At 55.3% G+C, this 16,654-nt stretch overlaps 7 protein-coding genes across 7 annotated transcripts; 4 read left to right on the top strand and 3 right to left on the bottom strand.

Moving 5' to 3' along the window:
* Nucleotides 1–162: 162 nt before the first annotated feature.
* Nucleotides 163–489, bottom strand: CORC01_09703 (uncharacterized protein; the record flags this gene model as incomplete). The annotated part of the gene is made up of 1 exon (XM_022621332.1): nucleotides 163–489. One exon carries the CDS (start codon nucleotides 487–489, stop codon nucleotides 163–165), a length of 327 nt encoding a protein of 108 aa, XP_022472208.1.
* Nucleotides 490–983: 494 nt separating this feature from the next.
* CORC01_09702 (uncharacterized protein) lies at nucleotides 984–1,816 on the top strand (the record flags this gene model as incomplete). Its single annotated transcript, XM_022621331.1, has 3 exons — nucleotides 984–1,245; nucleotides 1,296–1,385; nucleotides 1,446–1,816. 3 exons carry the CDS (start codon nucleotides 984–986, stop codon nucleotides 1,814–1,816), a joined length of 723 nt encoding a protein of 240 aa, XP_022472207.1.
* A 470-nt stretch (nucleotides 1,817–2,286) lies between these two features.
* CORC01_09701 (metallo-beta-lactamase superfamily protein) lies at nucleotides 2,287–3,297 on the top strand (the record flags this gene model as incomplete). Its single annotated transcript, XM_022621330.1, has 1 exon — nucleotides 2,287–3,297. The coding sequence occupies one exon, from the start codon at nucleotides 2,287–2,289 to the stop codon at nucleotides 3,295–3,297; it is 1,011 nt and encodes a 336-aa protein (XP_022472206.1).
* Nucleotides 3,298–4,011: 714 nt separating this feature from the next.
* Nucleotides 4,012–9,705, top strand: CORC01_09700 (beta-ketoacyl synthase domain-containing protein; the record flags this gene model as incomplete). Its single annotated transcript, XM_022621329.1, has 4 exons — nucleotides 4,012–4,361; nucleotides 4,437–5,559; nucleotides 5,678–5,948; nucleotides 6,002–9,705. 4 exons carry the CDS (start codon nucleotides 4,012–4,014, stop codon nucleotides 9,703–9,705), a joined length of 5,448 nt encoding a protein of 1,815 aa, XP_022472205.1.
* A 797-nt stretch (nucleotides 9,706–10,502) lies between these two features.
* Nucleotides 10,503–12,117, bottom strand: CORC01_09699 (transmembrane amino acid transporter; the record flags this gene model as incomplete). The annotated part of the gene is made up of 3 exons (XM_022621328.1): nucleotides 10,503–11,298; nucleotides 11,450–11,879; nucleotides 11,934–12,117. The coding sequence occupies 3 exons, from the start codon at nucleotides 12,115–12,117 to the stop codon at nucleotides 10,503–10,505; spliced, it is 1,410 nt and encodes a 469-aa protein (XP_022472204.1).
* Nucleotides 12,118–13,089: 972 nt separating this feature from the next.
* CORC01_09698 (polysaccharide deacetylase) lies at nucleotides 13,090–14,080 on the bottom strand (the record flags this gene model as incomplete). The annotated part of the gene is made up of 2 exons (XM_022621327.1): nucleotides 13,090–13,913; nucleotides 13,975–14,080. 2 exons carry the CDS (start codon nucleotides 14,078–14,080, stop codon nucleotides 13,090–13,092), a joined length of 930 nt encoding a protein of 309 aa, XP_022472203.1.
* Nucleotides 14,081–14,896: 816 nt separating this feature from the next.
* CORC01_09697 (alcohol dehydrogenase GroES-like domain-containing protein) lies at nucleotides 14,897–16,051 on the top strand (the record flags this gene model as incomplete). The annotated part of the gene is made up of 2 exons (XM_022621326.1): nucleotides 14,897–14,947; nucleotides 15,014–16,051. 2 exons carry the CDS (start codon nucleotides 14,897–14,899, stop codon nucleotides 16,049–16,051), a joined length of 1,089 nt encoding a protein of 362 aa, XP_022472202.1.
* Between the last annotated feature and the right edge of the window lie 603 nt (nucleotides 16,052–16,654).

Raw genomic sequence — 16,654 nt, 5'->3', positions numbered from 1 at the left:
TTCATAGGGGACTATCCAACGTGATATGAAATTTCCATCAAGAATCCCCAAGACACGAGCCAGGTGTATAGAGTCGTCCATCATGTGATTGCCTACCCATCTTTCTTCCACCCTCGCAGGGATTCTCGTCATCGTCTACCGGGCTTTTGGTGTTTTGGTTTGTCACCACGCCCGGCGGCCGGTCATCGGGACTGTGGCTCGGGGCTCGGGGCACGGGACCGGCGCCACTCCGGCCCCGGAGTTTATAGCCCCGACTCCACCTCCCACCTGCTGCGGCACAGGGCGGGGCATGCCACGACTTGCTCCGGGAGGGGTCAGCCGCCCAGCCTCGCCGAGCAAAGGCTTGGCTGTAAGCTGCCAAGGCTGCATGCATGCGGCACGCTCCCGCCCGCGGGCCTCAGGATAGACCCAATTGGCTGCCCCTATCCGTGGTCCGTATTCAGCCTGTTGATCAGAGGGGAGAAGGTCGGAGCGAGGCGTGGGAGACATGTAACTCTATAACAGCCGTTGAACTTGAATGTGGTCTCAAAGGTGCCCCGGGCGCGGGTAAGGCACGGTCAGGAAGTCACACGCTATCACGGGTCACGGTCTTGAAGGGGTCGCTTTCAGAAACAAGCATCCTCTACTCATCGTGGAGAAATCTGGGCGCACACTCCGTCTGCAGCTTTAGGCATCTCCTCGCGTCCCGTTCAGGTGGTAATAAGTCGTATGCATCATGTCGAGACACAATGAGACCCACGCATGCTTAATAATTCAGGTCGGTTATGTTGGTCGTAATGTTTGCTCATACTGGCAAGAAAGCCGAGCTTTGAGTTGGTGGTGTTTAAAGGAGTACGCCCCGGCAGTCTCAGACGTCTTCCTCTTCTGAAAAGGGACAGCGCATCATACCACACCATACCACTTGATCTCCTCACTTCTTGATCCTTCTCAACTTTCCATCCTCGCCATCTGATGATACCGCTCCGCACCTAGAAGTAGAAAACATGGCCCAAACCGTGCTAGTCATCGGCGCCACCGGCAACATTGGCATCGCCGCCATTCTGGGTGCCCTGCGCTCAGGCCTCAACGTCCTCGCTGTGGTCCGCAACCAGGATTCGGCCAAGAAGATCAAAGAGAACGTCAACGAGGGTCAGGACAAGATCACCTTTGTCGAGGCCGATGTCATCTCCGACCAAGGCGTCCAGCGGGTCGTTGACAAGGTGCGAGCGGGAGCCCTGCCAGCCTTCCAGCACGTCTTCTCCTCTGGTATGAGCTTCCCCCCCATTTTGCCCCCGCTCGACTAACACCGACTGCAGTGGGAGGCGGCTACACCGAAAGGACCTTGCTTGAGGCCACCACCGAGGAGCTTCGGGAGTTCATGACGCACAACTTTGAATCCAACTTTTGTAAGTCGCCTACTTGTCTCTGTCTACCTCCACCACGCAAGTCATGCTGACAACCGCAAGTCGCCTACCGCGCCACCGTTCCATATCTCCTCGACCAAAAGGACACGCCAAGCACCTGGACCACCTGCACTGGCTCCCAGGGTGACAAGGGGGACCGCGCCCTGCCGGCCATCTCGCAGGGTGCCATGTTCTCCTTCGCCTACTCGGCCATCAAGGGCCTCGCTGACACCAACGTTCGCTTCAATGAGATCTACCTCGCGCAGCGCGTCGAGGTCGATGTCGTTGCCGAGCAGCACGGCACCATGAAGTCGTCCGTCTTTGGCCGTGTTTACGCCAACATCCTAGCCAAGACGGACATCAAGGGATGCCGCGTACGCGTTGAGACCGAGAGTGATGTGGACAATCTCAGGGCCCAGGTGCACGAGGCCTGAGCATGATGTTCCTCCTAACCAAGCTATATACAGCTTGAATTGAGTCCATAGAATTTTACAAATTCACAAATGCAATGAGTGGTTGATTATTATACTTGAATGTGTTCCGGGAAGCTTTCTATGTGTTATTCCTGATTTTCAGTCGCTCCTGGCCAGTGAATCTTTCAAACCAGCTCCTTATTAGTCCCTGATGCAAGCCCATGAACAGATCCCCCGCCTCTATCCCTCGGCAATATCGGGGATGAGTCGGATGAATTTCAGCATCGGTCAAGCAACAAAATAGCCACAGATAGCAAGACGGCTCAAAGGATTCAAACACATTGTCCAAGAGTCGATAACACCGAAGACTTCGGAGCCCGAGCCCCGACGAGCCACCCGACCTGTAGATAGATAGTCAAGTACTCTTGTTCACACCCATGTGCGAACTCTCTCACTCGAGGACAGCATAGCCCCCCTCAACGAAAGCAAACATGCCATCCGCGCTCGCAACGCTGAACGAGTGCGTCTGGGGCGACTACCTCTCGGCGCAGCATGGCCGCCTCGACCCTCTCCCGGACGTCTCTCACCTTACCAAACGCGTCGTCCGTATCATGGGTGGCAACGCGGGTCTGATGCGTCTCCAGGGCACCAACACCTACCTCGTGGGCACCGGCCGGCGCCGCCTTCTCATTGACACGGGCCAGGGCTTTCACGCCTGGATCGACAGCCTGCTCCGCGTCTTGGACGACCTCGACGTCGAGCTGAGCCACGTCCTGCTGACGCACTGGCACAGCGACCACACGGGCGGCGTGCCGGATCTCCTCGCCCGCCGCCCCGAATACGCCGACTGCGTCTACAAGTGCGAACCGGACCGCGGCCAGCGGGCCATCACGCACGGGCAGGTCTTCTCCGTCGAGGGCGCCACCGTGCAAGCCGTCTTCACGCCCGGCCACGCCCACGATCACATGTGCTTCATGCTGGAGGAAGAGGACGCGCTTTTCACTGGCGATAATGTACTCGGCCAGGGCCAGAGCGTCTTCGAGGACCTTGGTACATTTACGCAGAGTTTGGCTGATATGGCTGCTCTGGGGTGCCGCGTTGGGTACCCCGCCCACGGGCCTGTCATTGCCGACCTGCCACGCAAAATGGACGAGTGCATTCGCCAAAAGGAGGCGAGGGAGCGGCATGTTTGTGTGACGCTTGAAGCTGCCAGAGCATTGTCTTTGCCTTCTACTTCTCCACCCGGCCATGGCGGGAAGGGGAGTCTGAGCGTCTCGGAGCTCGTGGAGCGCATGTACGGTGGTCTTCCCGGGGATGTGTCGCAGCTAGTCGTTCGCCCTATTGTTTTGGCCATCTTGGATAAGCTGGCGGAAGAGCGGAAGGTCGGCTTTGAGATGATTCTCGGGGAGCAGCGGTGGTTCGCGCGGGAGGCGAAGAGACCACGACGCTTGGAGGGGAGACTACGGCCTTTGGTTGGGGCGCGAGCTGCGACGATATCGTGAGCCTTTTGATGTTGTCTGACTTTCTTTAAGCACCTCGGCTATTTTATTTCAAGTTCATAGAGTGGAATTGTGGGTCTGGTTTTTGAGATTTGTTTATGCTATTTTCATTTACATAGATCACGGTTTCTAGTACGTCTTTGCTCCAAGTGAAAGAAGCCAATGGTACAGGAACTCAGTATCCAATCTAAGAGCGTATAACAATTCCTCCAATGTTCAGTGATAGATTGACGAGGATGTTAAAGGCTGACATCGCTTCATTTCGAAGAGAAGGTTGAGAATGCCGGCAACCCTTCAAGCTAGCACTGTCTATCCAAATATCATTTCGCCTTGTTTGCCGTATGCTTCAGTCTCCAGGTCATTGCCGGATCTTGATTCTAGGCAGACAGTCGATGCACAATGTCAGTCCGGGATTCGGGACCGTTGTCAGCGACACATCGCCGACGCTCATCCCCGGATCCCGGGCCCAATGCCGAGACCCGGAAGACAGACGCCGAACTCCCAGGTCCACGCAGGACACACTCTGGAACTTCGAGAGGGCTTCAACGTGGAGAGACAAGGATAATTCTCAAGGTTCATTGCAGTGGATCTGTCACCTGAGTATACATCCTGCCAACCCTCTCTCATTGACTATTCATAGAGTCGATCAGCATCCGGCTCAGCTCAACAATGATTCATTGTCAGGCTTCGTTGTGACCAGGCAAGTGCTACACCAAAATGTCCACGACACCCTCCTCCAGCTCGTGGGATCACACTCCCGATGCCGGGTCAGCCGGCCTGCTGTTTTTCGGCAACGATTTCCCAAGTGACCACGCAGGGAACCTCTTCCGCGCGCTCTCACGGTCTAGCGCGCACCTCAAGTGCGCCCAGCTGGCGCATTTCATCAAACTGTGCAACCATGTTCTCAAGGACGAGATCTCGAAGTTGCCCAAGCGGTGGCAGGACGAAGTTCCCTGCTTCGACAACGTCCTCGACCTGATCGACGACGAAAAGTTCCGCAAAGGCCCGCTCGGAGGCGCCGTCGAAGGCGTGTTCCTCATCATATTCCAGATTGGCATGCTCATCGGGTGAGTGATCCTCCAATCCCCAGCAAATCTTTGCAATAACGATAGTATAGTCTGATTCTAACACGTCTCTGACAGCCACCACGAAATCAAATCAACGCCGTACGAGTTCGGCCCACGCTCGGCACCGACACTAGCCGGCTTGGGCGTCGGCCTCCTCTCAGCCGCCGCCGTCTCCGCGGCTCCGGACCTCGCCAAACTCGGCTCTACGGGTGCCCAAGCCGTACGCGTGGCCTTCCGGCTCGGCATCCACGTGTACGACACCTCGGAGCAGCTCGAGCCCCCGCAGACAGACGCCGGCGATCCGTGGGCATTTGTTGTTCCCGGCCTGAGCGCCGAGGACGTCCAGGCCGAGCTGGACGGCTACAACGCCAAGACGGCCGCCCCGGTGCTCGCCCGCATCTTCATCAGCGCCGCCGACCAAACATCCGTTACCATCAGCGGGCCGCCGAACCGTCTGCGGAACTGCCTAAAGAGCTCCGGCGCGCTGCGGTACTCCAACTTCTTCCCGCTCCCGGTCCATCACGGGCTGTGCCACGCCCCTCATATTTACCATACCGGCGACGTCCAGGCCATCATTTCGGGAGAGCCCGATGAGACGGGGAAGCTGTCGATACGCATTCCGCTCCTCTCTTCCGATACGGGACGGCCGTACGAGGCGGAGGATTTAGATGACCTGCTCGGCCAGCTTGTCGTTGAGATCTTGATGCACAAGATGCATATTGACAACGTTGCTGAGGGCATCGCCGCCACGCTCGAGCCGCCGGCGTCGCTGGGTGAAGCACAGCAACACCTGACGCTGTGGACCTTCCGGAGCTCCATGGTGCTCAAGGCCATCATCAGGAGCGTCGAGGGCCGGTGCGAGGGCCGGATCGTCCTGACGCAACACGACCTGGTCGAGTGGTCCAAGAGCAACGAGTGTGAGGCAGCCCAGATCCCGCGCTCGCCGAAACGCTCCAAGCTGGCGGTCGTGGGCATGTCCTGCCGGCTTCCAGGGGGCGCCGACGACACGGAACTATTCTGGAAGCTTATGATGGACAAGCGGGACGTTCATACAACGGTGCCGCCGGACCGGTTCGATCTGAGCACGCACTTTGATCCGACGGGGCGGACGGAGAATGCCACGCAGACGCCTTTCATGAACTACATGGAGAATCCAGGCCACTTCGATGCCGGTTTCTTCAACATATCACCCAAGGAGGTATGGTTGCCATCCTATTTCCTCCCATCGCCCCCTTTTCCCCCTGTTCCTATACGTCTATAGAAATCTTTTCCTCCTGCGGGTTTAATATGCTCCCCAGGCTAACTTGGTACATCAGGCAGAGCAGATGGACCCGATGCACCGGCTCGCGCTCGTGACCGCATACGAAGCCCTCGAGATGTCTGGGTACGCGCCCAACAGAACCAGATCCACGGCGGGACCTCGTATAGGAACGTACTACGGCCAGGCGAGTGACGACTGGCGCGAGCTCAACGCCAGCCAGAACATTGGCACGTACGCCGTTCCCAGCGGCGAGCGCGGTTTCGCCAACGGGCGGATCAACTACTTTTTCAAGTTCAGCGGTCCCAGCTTTAACATGGACACGGCGTGTTTGTCTCCCCGTGGTCATCCTCATCCTCGTGATCTGGCTGACAATCTCCAGGCTCAAGCGGCCTCGCCGCCGTCAACGCAGCCTGCTCCGCCCTCTGGGCCGGCGAGGTTGACACAGCGCTGGCGGGCGGGCTGAACGTTATCACTGACCCGGACAACTTCTGCCAGCTCGGTAAGGGCCACTTCCTCTCGCTCACAGGCCAGTGCAAGGTCTGGGATGAAGCGGCAGACGGCTATTGTAGAGCCGATGGCGTGGGCAGCGTCGTCATCAAGCGGCTGGACGACGCACTCGCCGACAACGATACAATCCTCGCCACCATCCTGGCCGCCAATACAAACCATTCAGCTGAGGCCGTCTCCATCACGCACCCTCACGCGCCCACGCAGGCCGACAACTACAGAAAAGTTATGGCCAAGGCCGGCATCTCCCCGCTGGATGTCAGCTACGTCGAGCTGCACGGCACCGGCACCCAGGCCGGGGACCGCGAGGAGGCCCGCTCCGTATCGGACGTCTTCGCCCCGGCGGGTCCCGGTCCACGGCGCAAGAAGAAAAACCGCCTGCGCCTCGGCGCCGTAAAGAGCAACATTGGCCACGGCGAGGCCGCCGCAGGCATCGCCTCCTTCATCAAGGTCTTGCTCATGTACCAGAAGGGCGCTGTCCCGCCGCAGATCGGCGTCCCTAAACTCAACCCCACCCTGCCGCCGGACCTGGAGGAGCGCAACGTCGGGCTCAACTGGGAATACTCCGAGTGGCCGCGCACCGACCGGGCTCCAGGCCGCCTCGCCGTCGTTAACAGCTTCGGCGCGCACGGCGGTAACACCACCGTCCTCCTGGCTGACCCGCCGGACCGCTCCGTCGTTGGGAAAGACCCCCGCTCTGTCTTCCCTCTCGTCCTCTCGGCCCGGAGCAAGTCCTCTCTCAAGATGAATGCCGAGGCACTGCTGGCGTACCTCGACGGCGACGGCAGCGATACTGAACTCGGCCATCTCTCATACACCCTGACCGCGCGGCGCATCCATCACCCGTTTCGCATTGGGGACTCGGTCAAGGATATTGCCGGGGCGAGACGCTTCCTCTCCACTGAGTTGGATAGGATGAGAGAGCAGCCGCAACAGATCACCTCGGTGCCGCTGAAGAGCTCGACCGTCGCCTTTGCCTTCACTGGGCAGGGCGCCTTCTACGAGGGCATGGGCGCGCGGCTGTATGCCCACTGCGCAGTCTTCCGCGAGGCCGTAGACCGCCTTGACCTCCTGGCACAGTCGCTGCACCTCGATGACGTCGGGTCGGTGGTCCCCATCATCGAGGGCACTGTCTCCCGTGAAGAGGTCTCCCCAGTCGCGTCCCAGGTGGCCATCGTCCTCATCGAGCTGGCCTTGACGCACTACTGGGCTGCTCTCGGCGTCAGGCCGTCCATGGTCATGGGCCACAGCCTCGGCGAGTTCGCCGCCCTGGCAGCCGCCGGTGTGCTCTCTGATCTGGACGCACTCCATCTGGCCGCTGGGCGCGCCAAGCTGATGGGCATTCACTGCAAAGTGGACACGCACGGCATGATGGCCGTCCGATGCACCCCCGAGCATCTGAGGGAGCATCTCGCGGGGCGCGAGGCTGAATACGAGGTGGCCTGCTTCAATGGCGAGTCTGATCTTGTCATCAGCGCGAGCAGGGAGCGGCTAGACCTTCTATCCGGCGTGCTGACCGCCGCCGGTGTCAAGTCGACCATGCTCAAGGTCCCGTACGCGTTCCACTCGGAGCAGATGGACCCCGTCGTGGCCCCTTTTCTCGAACTCGCTGAGCATGCCGTGTACAAGGCACCCCGGATCCCCGTCATCTCGCCGCTGCTGGCCGAGTGCATCTTCGACAGCAAGACGCTCAACCACAAGTATCTGGGCCGGGCAACGCGAGAGCCTGTTGACGTCGTCGGCGCCTTGGATGCGGCGCAGGAGCTCGGCCTGGTGGACGCAGACACGGTGTGGATCGATATTGGGCCCCATGTGGTTGCCGGCACCATGGTCCGCAGGATCATGGGCCCGACTACCGCCGTCGTGGCCTCTTTACGGCGCGGCGAGGACGACTTAGCCGTTACTGCGTCCTCCCTGACTGCCCTGCATCTCGCGGGCGTGCCGATCTGCTGGAACGAGTGCTTCCAGCAGCACGAGCGGGCGCACCGGGTGTTGCATTTACCGGCGTACCGCTGGAACAACAAGAACTACTGGATCCCGTACCTGGGTACCTGGACCCTCGACAAGGCGCATATCAAGGAGAATTTGGAGAACCAGCAGCGCAGCTTGTTGCCCGGCGTGAGCATCCACGGGTCCAGGCTGAAAACGTCCACCGTCCACGGAATTGTGTCCGAGTTCATGGATCACGAGACGGCAAATCTGGTGACGCTCTCCAACCTGCTCGACCCGGCCTTCGTCGAGGCTGTCGAGGGCCACCGCATGAACAACCATGGTGTTGCCTCCTCCTCCATCTGGGCAGACATGGCTTTCACCGTCGGCAAGTATCTCCACGAGCTCGCGTTTCCTCAGGAAAAGGACTTTCACATGAACCTGCTCAACATGGAGATCCTTCACGCGCAGGTGGCCGGCTCGCCCCAGGACGGCCCGCAGCTTATCCAGCTCGAGGCCACGCTTGACATCCCGACGCGCCACATACATCTCTTCCTGTACAACGTGTCGCACAACGGGACTCGGGCGGCCGATCCTTACGGCAGCTGCGAGATTCAGTTCCAAAACCCCGTTGTCTGGGACCGAGAGTGGAAGCGCGTCGAGCACCTCGTCGTCCAGCGCATCGAGTCGCTCCACCGTCTCGCGGGTGAGGACGGCACGGCGAGCCGCGTCAGCAGGAGCATGGCGTACAAGCTCTTCAAGAACGTGGTCGACTACGCCGAGCACTACCGCGGCATGCAGTCTGTCGTACTGCAAGGCTACGAGGCTGTTGCCGACGTGGTCCTGGACCCCGGAGAGCGCGGCGTCTGGCACACGCCGCCGCACTGGACAGATAGCTTGTGCCATCTCGGCGGCTTCGTGATGAATGGGTCCGACGCTTCCGATACTGCGGGGTACTTCTACGTCACGCCGGGCTGGGAGAGCTTCCGCCTCCGGAGGGCTCCCAGGGCCGGCGGCAAGTATCGCAGCTACGTCCGGATGGTGCCTACCGAGGACGACCCCAAGGTGTGGGCTGGTGACGTCTACATTCTTGAAGACGACGCCGTGGTAGGCATGATGGGCCAGATGAAGTTTAGGCAGATCAATCGGATCCTCATGGATCGCTTCTTTTCTCCGGCCTCGGCAACCCAAGGCGGCAGCAACACCACCCAGAGCACCAATACTGACCACGCTCCCGTCAATGTGAAGGCTCCGAGTGTAGGCGCGCATAGAAATGCGCCAGTGGATAAATCCGCCCCGACTCCAGCTCCGGTGGTGAAGACAGCGCAAGAAACCCTGCCGGCTCCGGTTGTGGCGTCTGCAACGACATCAGAGAAGGTCACAGCGAGCAAAGTGCCCAGTGGTGATGGGCGCGAGGCTAACCCCCTCGTCGCCGGTGCAGTGGCCCTCTTGTCCAGCGAAACGGGCATCGACGCCTTGGAGTTGACGGACAACACGACCTTCGTACAGATTGGCGTCGACTCGCTTATGTCGCTAGTGCTGGTGGAGAAGTTCAAAGCACAGTTGCAGGTCGAGATCAAGAGCTCTCTGTTCATCGAGTGCGAGACGCTCGGCCAATTCAAGGAATGGCTTGAGGAGAACCGATAGGCCTCGGATGCTGGTAGGGTGACTTCAGTTGTTTTCTGTGTTGCTGGTGATAAATTGATGCATACTTAGATGTGGTAAATAGACTCGTGAATCCAGTCACTCTTACTCTTTCCGGTGTCTTGGCAGATCTTGATCCTATGAGGGGTGAATAGGAGATAAGATATCACTGACCGTTGGTCCTATCTCACAGTTCATATTTTCACTTATGGGAGAAGTCCAACAGAACGTCCACTGATTTATATGTCACTCTACAGCATAGCCACATTTGTGCCTTGTTCCCTCATTTGCCTGCATACCTTGGCTACGTGCTTAAATGAAAGCCTATAGACATTACCTAGGCAACATGGAGTTTGAGATTGGCAGCCGACCTCTCAGATAACGATATCAATAAATCACCGAAGGGCATTCATAGTCAATGTTGATTCGAATGCTCGCAGATGGGCAACTTCAAGATTCCTGATGACCCAGAGATTATCAAATGCTGCATGAGGCTTGCTTGCGTTTCTATTGTTTTGCCCTCCAGTTGGCAACTTTTGGTTAAAGGGAAAGCTCCAGTAGGTGTTTCCCAGCAGCTCCTTTACTCACTTGGCATATCACTGAACACTCGACTCATTGTGAGGGAACTAGTATGGAGGTATTACACTCAAAACTCTTGATATTTGAATCAGTATTACATCAGATAGCAGTATTCTTTAATTCTCTACCCGCCGAATAAGCAACAAGAACTCCCTCGAAACTGAAACGACTCTTTCCATCTCTATCAATCGTCCACAGCTACCCTTCATTCAATCAACGTCTCATGATGAGCCACTGTTGTCTGCACACGAAAAGGCACCTCCAATCAAGCCATCGGCATAAGCATCAATGATGTTTTGAACGACACCATATGTACCGCCGATGGTCAGGAAAACGGCCGGGAGAATCATGAGCCAGTTCAGCCAATAGACCATGGCCTGCCACCAGTTACCCTGTCTGTAGTGCGGGTGGTCAAATATCCACAAGTAACCAGGAAGACCAAGTGCCAGGGGGGCGAAGGTCAAACTGCCGGCAAGTGCTAGCAGGTAGTTGAAGATGGGGATGCCAGACGCCAGGAGGAACGATATGACGGACATGCCGAGTGTGCAGGCGATCCAGATAGACCAGTGAACGAGTGAGTTCTTCTGCAAATGGACAGAGTCGCGCAGAATTCTGACAAACAAATACTTGGCGGCAACGTGGATGTAGAGGCAAGCGCTGACCATCAAGCCGGTCAAGCCAATACCGTACGAGACTTTCTTGACGACCTCTCCGGCACTACCCAGAGAGGGAGATGCGACCCACTGGCCGCACCAGCGGTAGACGACAAGCGAGAAAGTCAAGTAGGATGCCGTGACGACACCCATGCAAAGGTACACGGCTTTGTTGTAATCCTTGGGCTTTTTCATTTCTGAGATGACTGGGAGAAACGCCGAAGTTCCTGCACCAGAGCAGAATATAGTTGCAACACTCGTGATTGCGGTTACAAATGTAGGATTTCCGATGACATGGTAGCCGAGTTCGAAGTCGCCGGTCTTCGGGGCGGCGGCGGGTCTGTCTACTTGCGTGACGGCAACGCTAAGACAACGATCAGTGGCATATTCGAATGTACGGGGCACCCGACGGATAGATATTATACCAGAAGAGAAGCCTCTATTCAGGTATACAGAGATGGGGTTCGTGCAGGAGTGTGCGGTATTATCGGGGATGTTCTGAAGGGGAGACTTACACCACAATAAACACGGCTGTGTATACCGACAAGAATCCAACCCATGTCAACCATGCAATTTTCTCGAACTTACGAACACTTGCGAGAATGAAGACAGCAGCGGTGGCTACCAACATGAAATAGTTGGTGCAGATGGCGTGGTTGGAAAGCGCGTTGAAGGCAACTGATGTGCCAAAAATGCCTGACGCGCCAACGATTGCGTAGGTGACGAGGAACAAGACTCCAACGACTTCCTTCAGCCAGACGCCGCCAACTACATTCGCCATGTCCGCGATGGAATGGCATCCAGCATGGGCATTGCGGAAATTTCCCTGGATAATAGCGCAATAGGTGTTGAGAAACTGCCAGCCCAGGACATTGATGGCACCTGGCAGCGCACCCAACACGTACATCGCCGAAGGAATCGTGAGAACACCAGTGGCGAAAATGACTTTAATATATATTAGCTTCGCCTCTGCATGCAGAAGAAACCGAGCTTTCGTACCTTTCAAGAAAATGACCGAGGCATGGATCCAGCCGACTGTACGGAAATCGACCGTTCCTTCACCCCGTTTGAAAACCTCAAAAGCATCTTCGGCATTCTCGAGCTTTCCTGCGTCAATGCTACCGCTACTCCTAACGGGCGCCGCTGTAATGGCATCGCTTTTTTCTGAGTTGGTCTGAGACATGTCGGCGGTGGTTTTAATTGAATGTGCTGAGTCTGTTGCCGACTAGAGCGGTTGACTTTTGCTGACAGCACGAAATGGTTGATGAGCCGAGGACATCACCTCAATATAAGATCGTTCCAGTTGGACAAAGTTGGAGCATCTGGCGATATCAACTGTGACGAGAGAGATGAAGAAGAGAGCCTGGTGTGGCTTATCTCCTAGCGGCAAAGATGTTCCGACGCAAGATAGCTGTCGACATGGAAGACTGCCCAACCCCGCGATGAGCTTCGGATGCCGCTCCAAGATCGTGGGTTGCCGACCCATAGCACCCATAGCAGCACCTAAAGTCAAAAGCGCGTTCAGGGGTTGAATGTGCGTTTGTGGAGTGTCAGTGGGTCATCACAAGGTTGATGCGATAAGGTTGGGGTCTTAGCGACGCTTTGGGGCAGTTTTCAAGACCATATGCCGAAGTTGGAGCATAGATATCTCTTGGCTTGGATCCAGACATTTACCCCAAAGCCAAAAGTCCACGTTGACTGACATGACGAGAATGTCATGGATGATAAGCGCGGGGTAAATGTATGAGCGTTGGAGTCATAATTGTCAACGAAGCTTCCCGAATTCCGTCAAGTAATACTTGCTCCGAGGGTCTTGCAGTAATAGACAGCGCCAATTCTGTAGCGATACTCGCAGGAACTTTGATACCACGTCTAGATATTGTGACTGGCGCTTGCATAGAGATGGACCTATCGATGATACGATTAAGTGATTATCTACATTCTCTTGTTCTTGAGCAGTAAATGGATCAGTGTCGCAAAAACGATGCCGCTAATTGCGGGCAGCGTTTGACGCTAATTATATCCAAGATAATTTTCAATGTGTAAGTTAATAATCAAGTAGCGGTAGGAGTTCAAAGGCGAAGATTGCGTGCACAAAAATTTCTCGAGTTGTAAATCAGGATTAAATGGTCCATTGCCAACGTAGACTGTAAAACTATGGCTTCTTAAGCATGGTGCCCGGCTCTGCAGGCATCACGGCTCCTTGTGCGGGCGCTGTTTTTGCCTTGAACTCGTCGCAAATTTGCTCCATAGTAACGAATTCCACTCCTTCATGCTTCTTCATGTGTTCAATGAGCCTTTCGTGCATCAGTAATGCGTGAGGACGACCAGACACATCCGGATGGATTGTCAGCGGAAAAATGAACTCGTCGTACTCGCGGTAGAAGTAGTCAAAGTGATCTCGCCAAATGTCCTCCACGTCCCTAGCATTGACGAATCCATGGCTATTGGGCGCATCTTTGATGAACATCATTGGCGGCAAATCGTCGAGATACCAGTTGGCTGGGATCTCCACGAGCCCTGTTTCCTGTCCCCTCACAAGTGGCTTCATCCACTCGCTAGGCTTTTTCTTGTAGTCAATCTTGGTCCATTCATCGCCAGTTCGCAGGTAGTACGGCTGGCAGTCGTGGTGGCTCATGCTGTGGTCGTATTCGATACCATAATCGAGCAAAAGCTGGGCCCCCTCTTTGCTCGTTTCCCACCATGGCGCAACACTACCTCTTGGGGGCTTACCCGCGAAGTCTGTAAGCATTCGGTATGTCTTATCAAGAATTTCTCTTTGCTGATCGATGGTCATGTCTGTCGGGTTCTCGTGGGAATAGCCATGGAGTCCAATCTCGTGACCAGCGTCTCTCACAGCGGCCATGTCTTCGGGAAAGGTCTCGAGACTGTGTCCGGGGATGAACCATGTGGCCTTGATGTCATACTTGGCGAGGAACTTGAGCACTCGTTGAACGCCAATAGTTCCAGCGAAGTAACCTGTAAATTGAACTCGTGAGCTCGGAAAGACCAAGACACGCAACTTTCACGCAGCGCATACCTCTGCTAATGTCGTTGGAGGAGTCTTCTCCTCCGTAAGATCCTAGCCAACCGGCGACCGCGTCGACGTCGACACCATAACTGACGAGAACACGCTTCTTACCCATTGTGATAGTCGACTGATTTCATACACAGTTGCTTGAAGGAATGCTTGTTTTAAGAGGTGAATTAAGACTGTGATGCAGTGACGATTCGTGCGGGGTTCAGGAAAATGCAAAAGAAAAGAAGGTTTATGCTGCTTCGCGTTAACCCAATTCTTCTTAAGCAGTCAACCCCAGCAGTGGCTCAGCCGGCAACTGAGGGGTAACTATCTTCTTATCAGGATTCATCATGCTAACAATTCTGCAACGATCGGTGAGCTTGGAAGCAGGGGTACTATTCTCGGTACTATAGCTATTCGCGCCGATATCGACCTATGAATGGACTGGACCCTCGTGGATTAGGCTACTTCATTCAAATTATTTCCCTGATCCCTCGCAATCCGTCAAGGCTGTTAAGCTGCTATGATTTTCAGAAAATCAAAAGGAGGGGTATTATCCAGGCGGGGTCTATCTGATCGCGCGTTTCTGGGCCCGCATTCACGTTGGAGACGGTTTGTTGGGCGGTTTACAGAATTGGAGGTAAGGTGAGAGGCGCACGAGTTGCTCCAACGGAAAGATTAAGCCCGTCTTTGGGTCGGACGATAATGTCCAACTTTCACCGATAATCTCTCAACTTGAATCCTTCACCCACATCAACATACACCCGTAGTATAGGCAAGGCTAGATTAGAAACAGGACAAAGTCTTACACAAATTCTTGTTTTGTTCTTCATTTTCAAGACGCGACGTCCCGCTTTGCACAGAGTAGACTCCCGAAAGCGAATGCCCTTAACGTGTATCATCGGCTCTTGACAAATTTGGACGCCCTTGGATAATAGATATCATGGCAGCCCCAAAGATTCCTCTGCAAATGCGAGCAGCACAGATATCAGAAGTTTGTCACCATCATCATATCTTGTGCTCTGACAAACGGTGTGAAGAATGCTAATCTAAGTCTCAGTACAATAAACCATATGAGCTTGTCGAGAGGCAAATGCCGTCCATTGGCGACAGCGAACTACTTATCAGAGTTTATGCAGCTGGATTCTGCCACTCAGATTTACAAGTTCTACAGGGACAGTTCAATTCGCCCTTGGGCATGATTCCGTCTCATGAACCTGCCGGCATCATCGTTCAAGTTGGTAAAGATTGCAGTCAGAGCTGGAAGATCGGCGATCGAGTTGGTGCTCTCAACTACAAGAACTCATGCGGCAAATGCAGTGGCTGCGGTCTGACAAAGCGTAAAACCCATCGACTAGACCCCAGGTTCTGCGAAAAGCGACAGACTGCCGGCTTCCATCATGACGGGGCGTTTGCGGAATATCTCGCCATAGACCCCGAGACCACCGTCAATCTGCCACCATCTCTGCCATTCGAACAAGCAGCGCCATTGATGTGTGCTGGCGCGACAGTCTGGGGCTCGTTAGAAAAGGCAACATCGGGGCTGAGTTCAGGAGAGACTGTAGCCATTGTCGGCATCGGAGGCCTCGGCCATCTCGGCTTACAATTTGCCAGTGCAATGGGCTACCGGACTATAGCGGTTGACAGTCGACCAGCAGGAAGGCAGCTCGCTACCGAGATGTCTAACGAGAGTCTGAGACCTGAACTGGTAGTAGATTCTGGCTCAGAGAGCGCGACCACTCAAATCATGGACTTCACCAATGGGGAGGGGGTGGCCGCGGTGGTGGTTTGCACAGACTCTCTGTCGGCCAACAATTGGGCTTTGACACTCTTACGAATTGGAGGCGTTATGGGAGTCCTGGGCTTGCCTGCTGAGAGTTGGAGGTTCGACTCTGGAGTAATCGTTTTCAGAGAACTCACGATTCGGGGAAGCTATGTCGCCAGTACGGAATCTACCGAAAGGATGATGGAGGCCGTGGAGCGAGCCAACATCAGATCCCAGATCACTTTGATGTCATTCGACGAGATCCCAAGCATTGTCGCAGCGTATCAGGACAGCGGGTTCAAAGGCAGGCTAGTGGTGCGCATAGCAGACTGAAGATTCCCCATCAATTATGATGGTCTATTTGCAAGTGTAGGTCTTGTCTTTAAAATCTTCAATAGGTTCAATTATCAGATACATCACTAGTTGCCAAGGAACTCCCATATCAGTGTCCCATGCGCAACAGGAATGCCGCAACGACGCAATGTACTCTAACAACTGGTAATTGAGTCAACAGATTGTCATGGAGACTGGATGTGTGAGATATTCCTACCTTCTCCAAATTTCTCTCTCATGGCTACTTCGATGACAATGAGTTGCGGCAATGCTCGTTGATTATCCGCATTCAGTGTTGGTGGAGTTGGGGTCGCTAATGAAAGTCTCCAACTCATCATGGCCCCCCTCAAATTACCCCATTGCCCCTCTCCAACTCCCCCAGGAGCCGACTACTGGAGCATGGAGGCGCAAAGCAGCGGGGACACCTGACGGATATTGCCATCGCGTTCCTTGATGTCGACTTCATTCTGTTTGTCATCGGAAATCCGCCTGGGCCACAGATTGACTCAATGGCCCGCGGAAGAGCCCCCGACAATTTATCGTGGCTTCGGCATGGATGTCACTCTCGAGCCTTTATGAACAGCATGTTGGCTAACCGGTCGT

This window comes from Colletotrichum orchidophilum (genome assembly GCF_001831195.1).
Source record: "Colletotrichum orchidophilum strain IMI 309357 chromosome Unknown Scaffold_89.1, whole genome shotgun sequence".
Classification (NCBI taxonomy): domain Eukaryota; kingdom Fungi; phylum Ascomycota; class Sordariomycetes; order Glomerellales; family Glomerellaceae; genus Colletotrichum; species Colletotrichum orchidophilum.
Note: the sequence above shows the minus strand (reverse complement) of the source record. Positions and strands in the feature narration are given on the sequence as shown.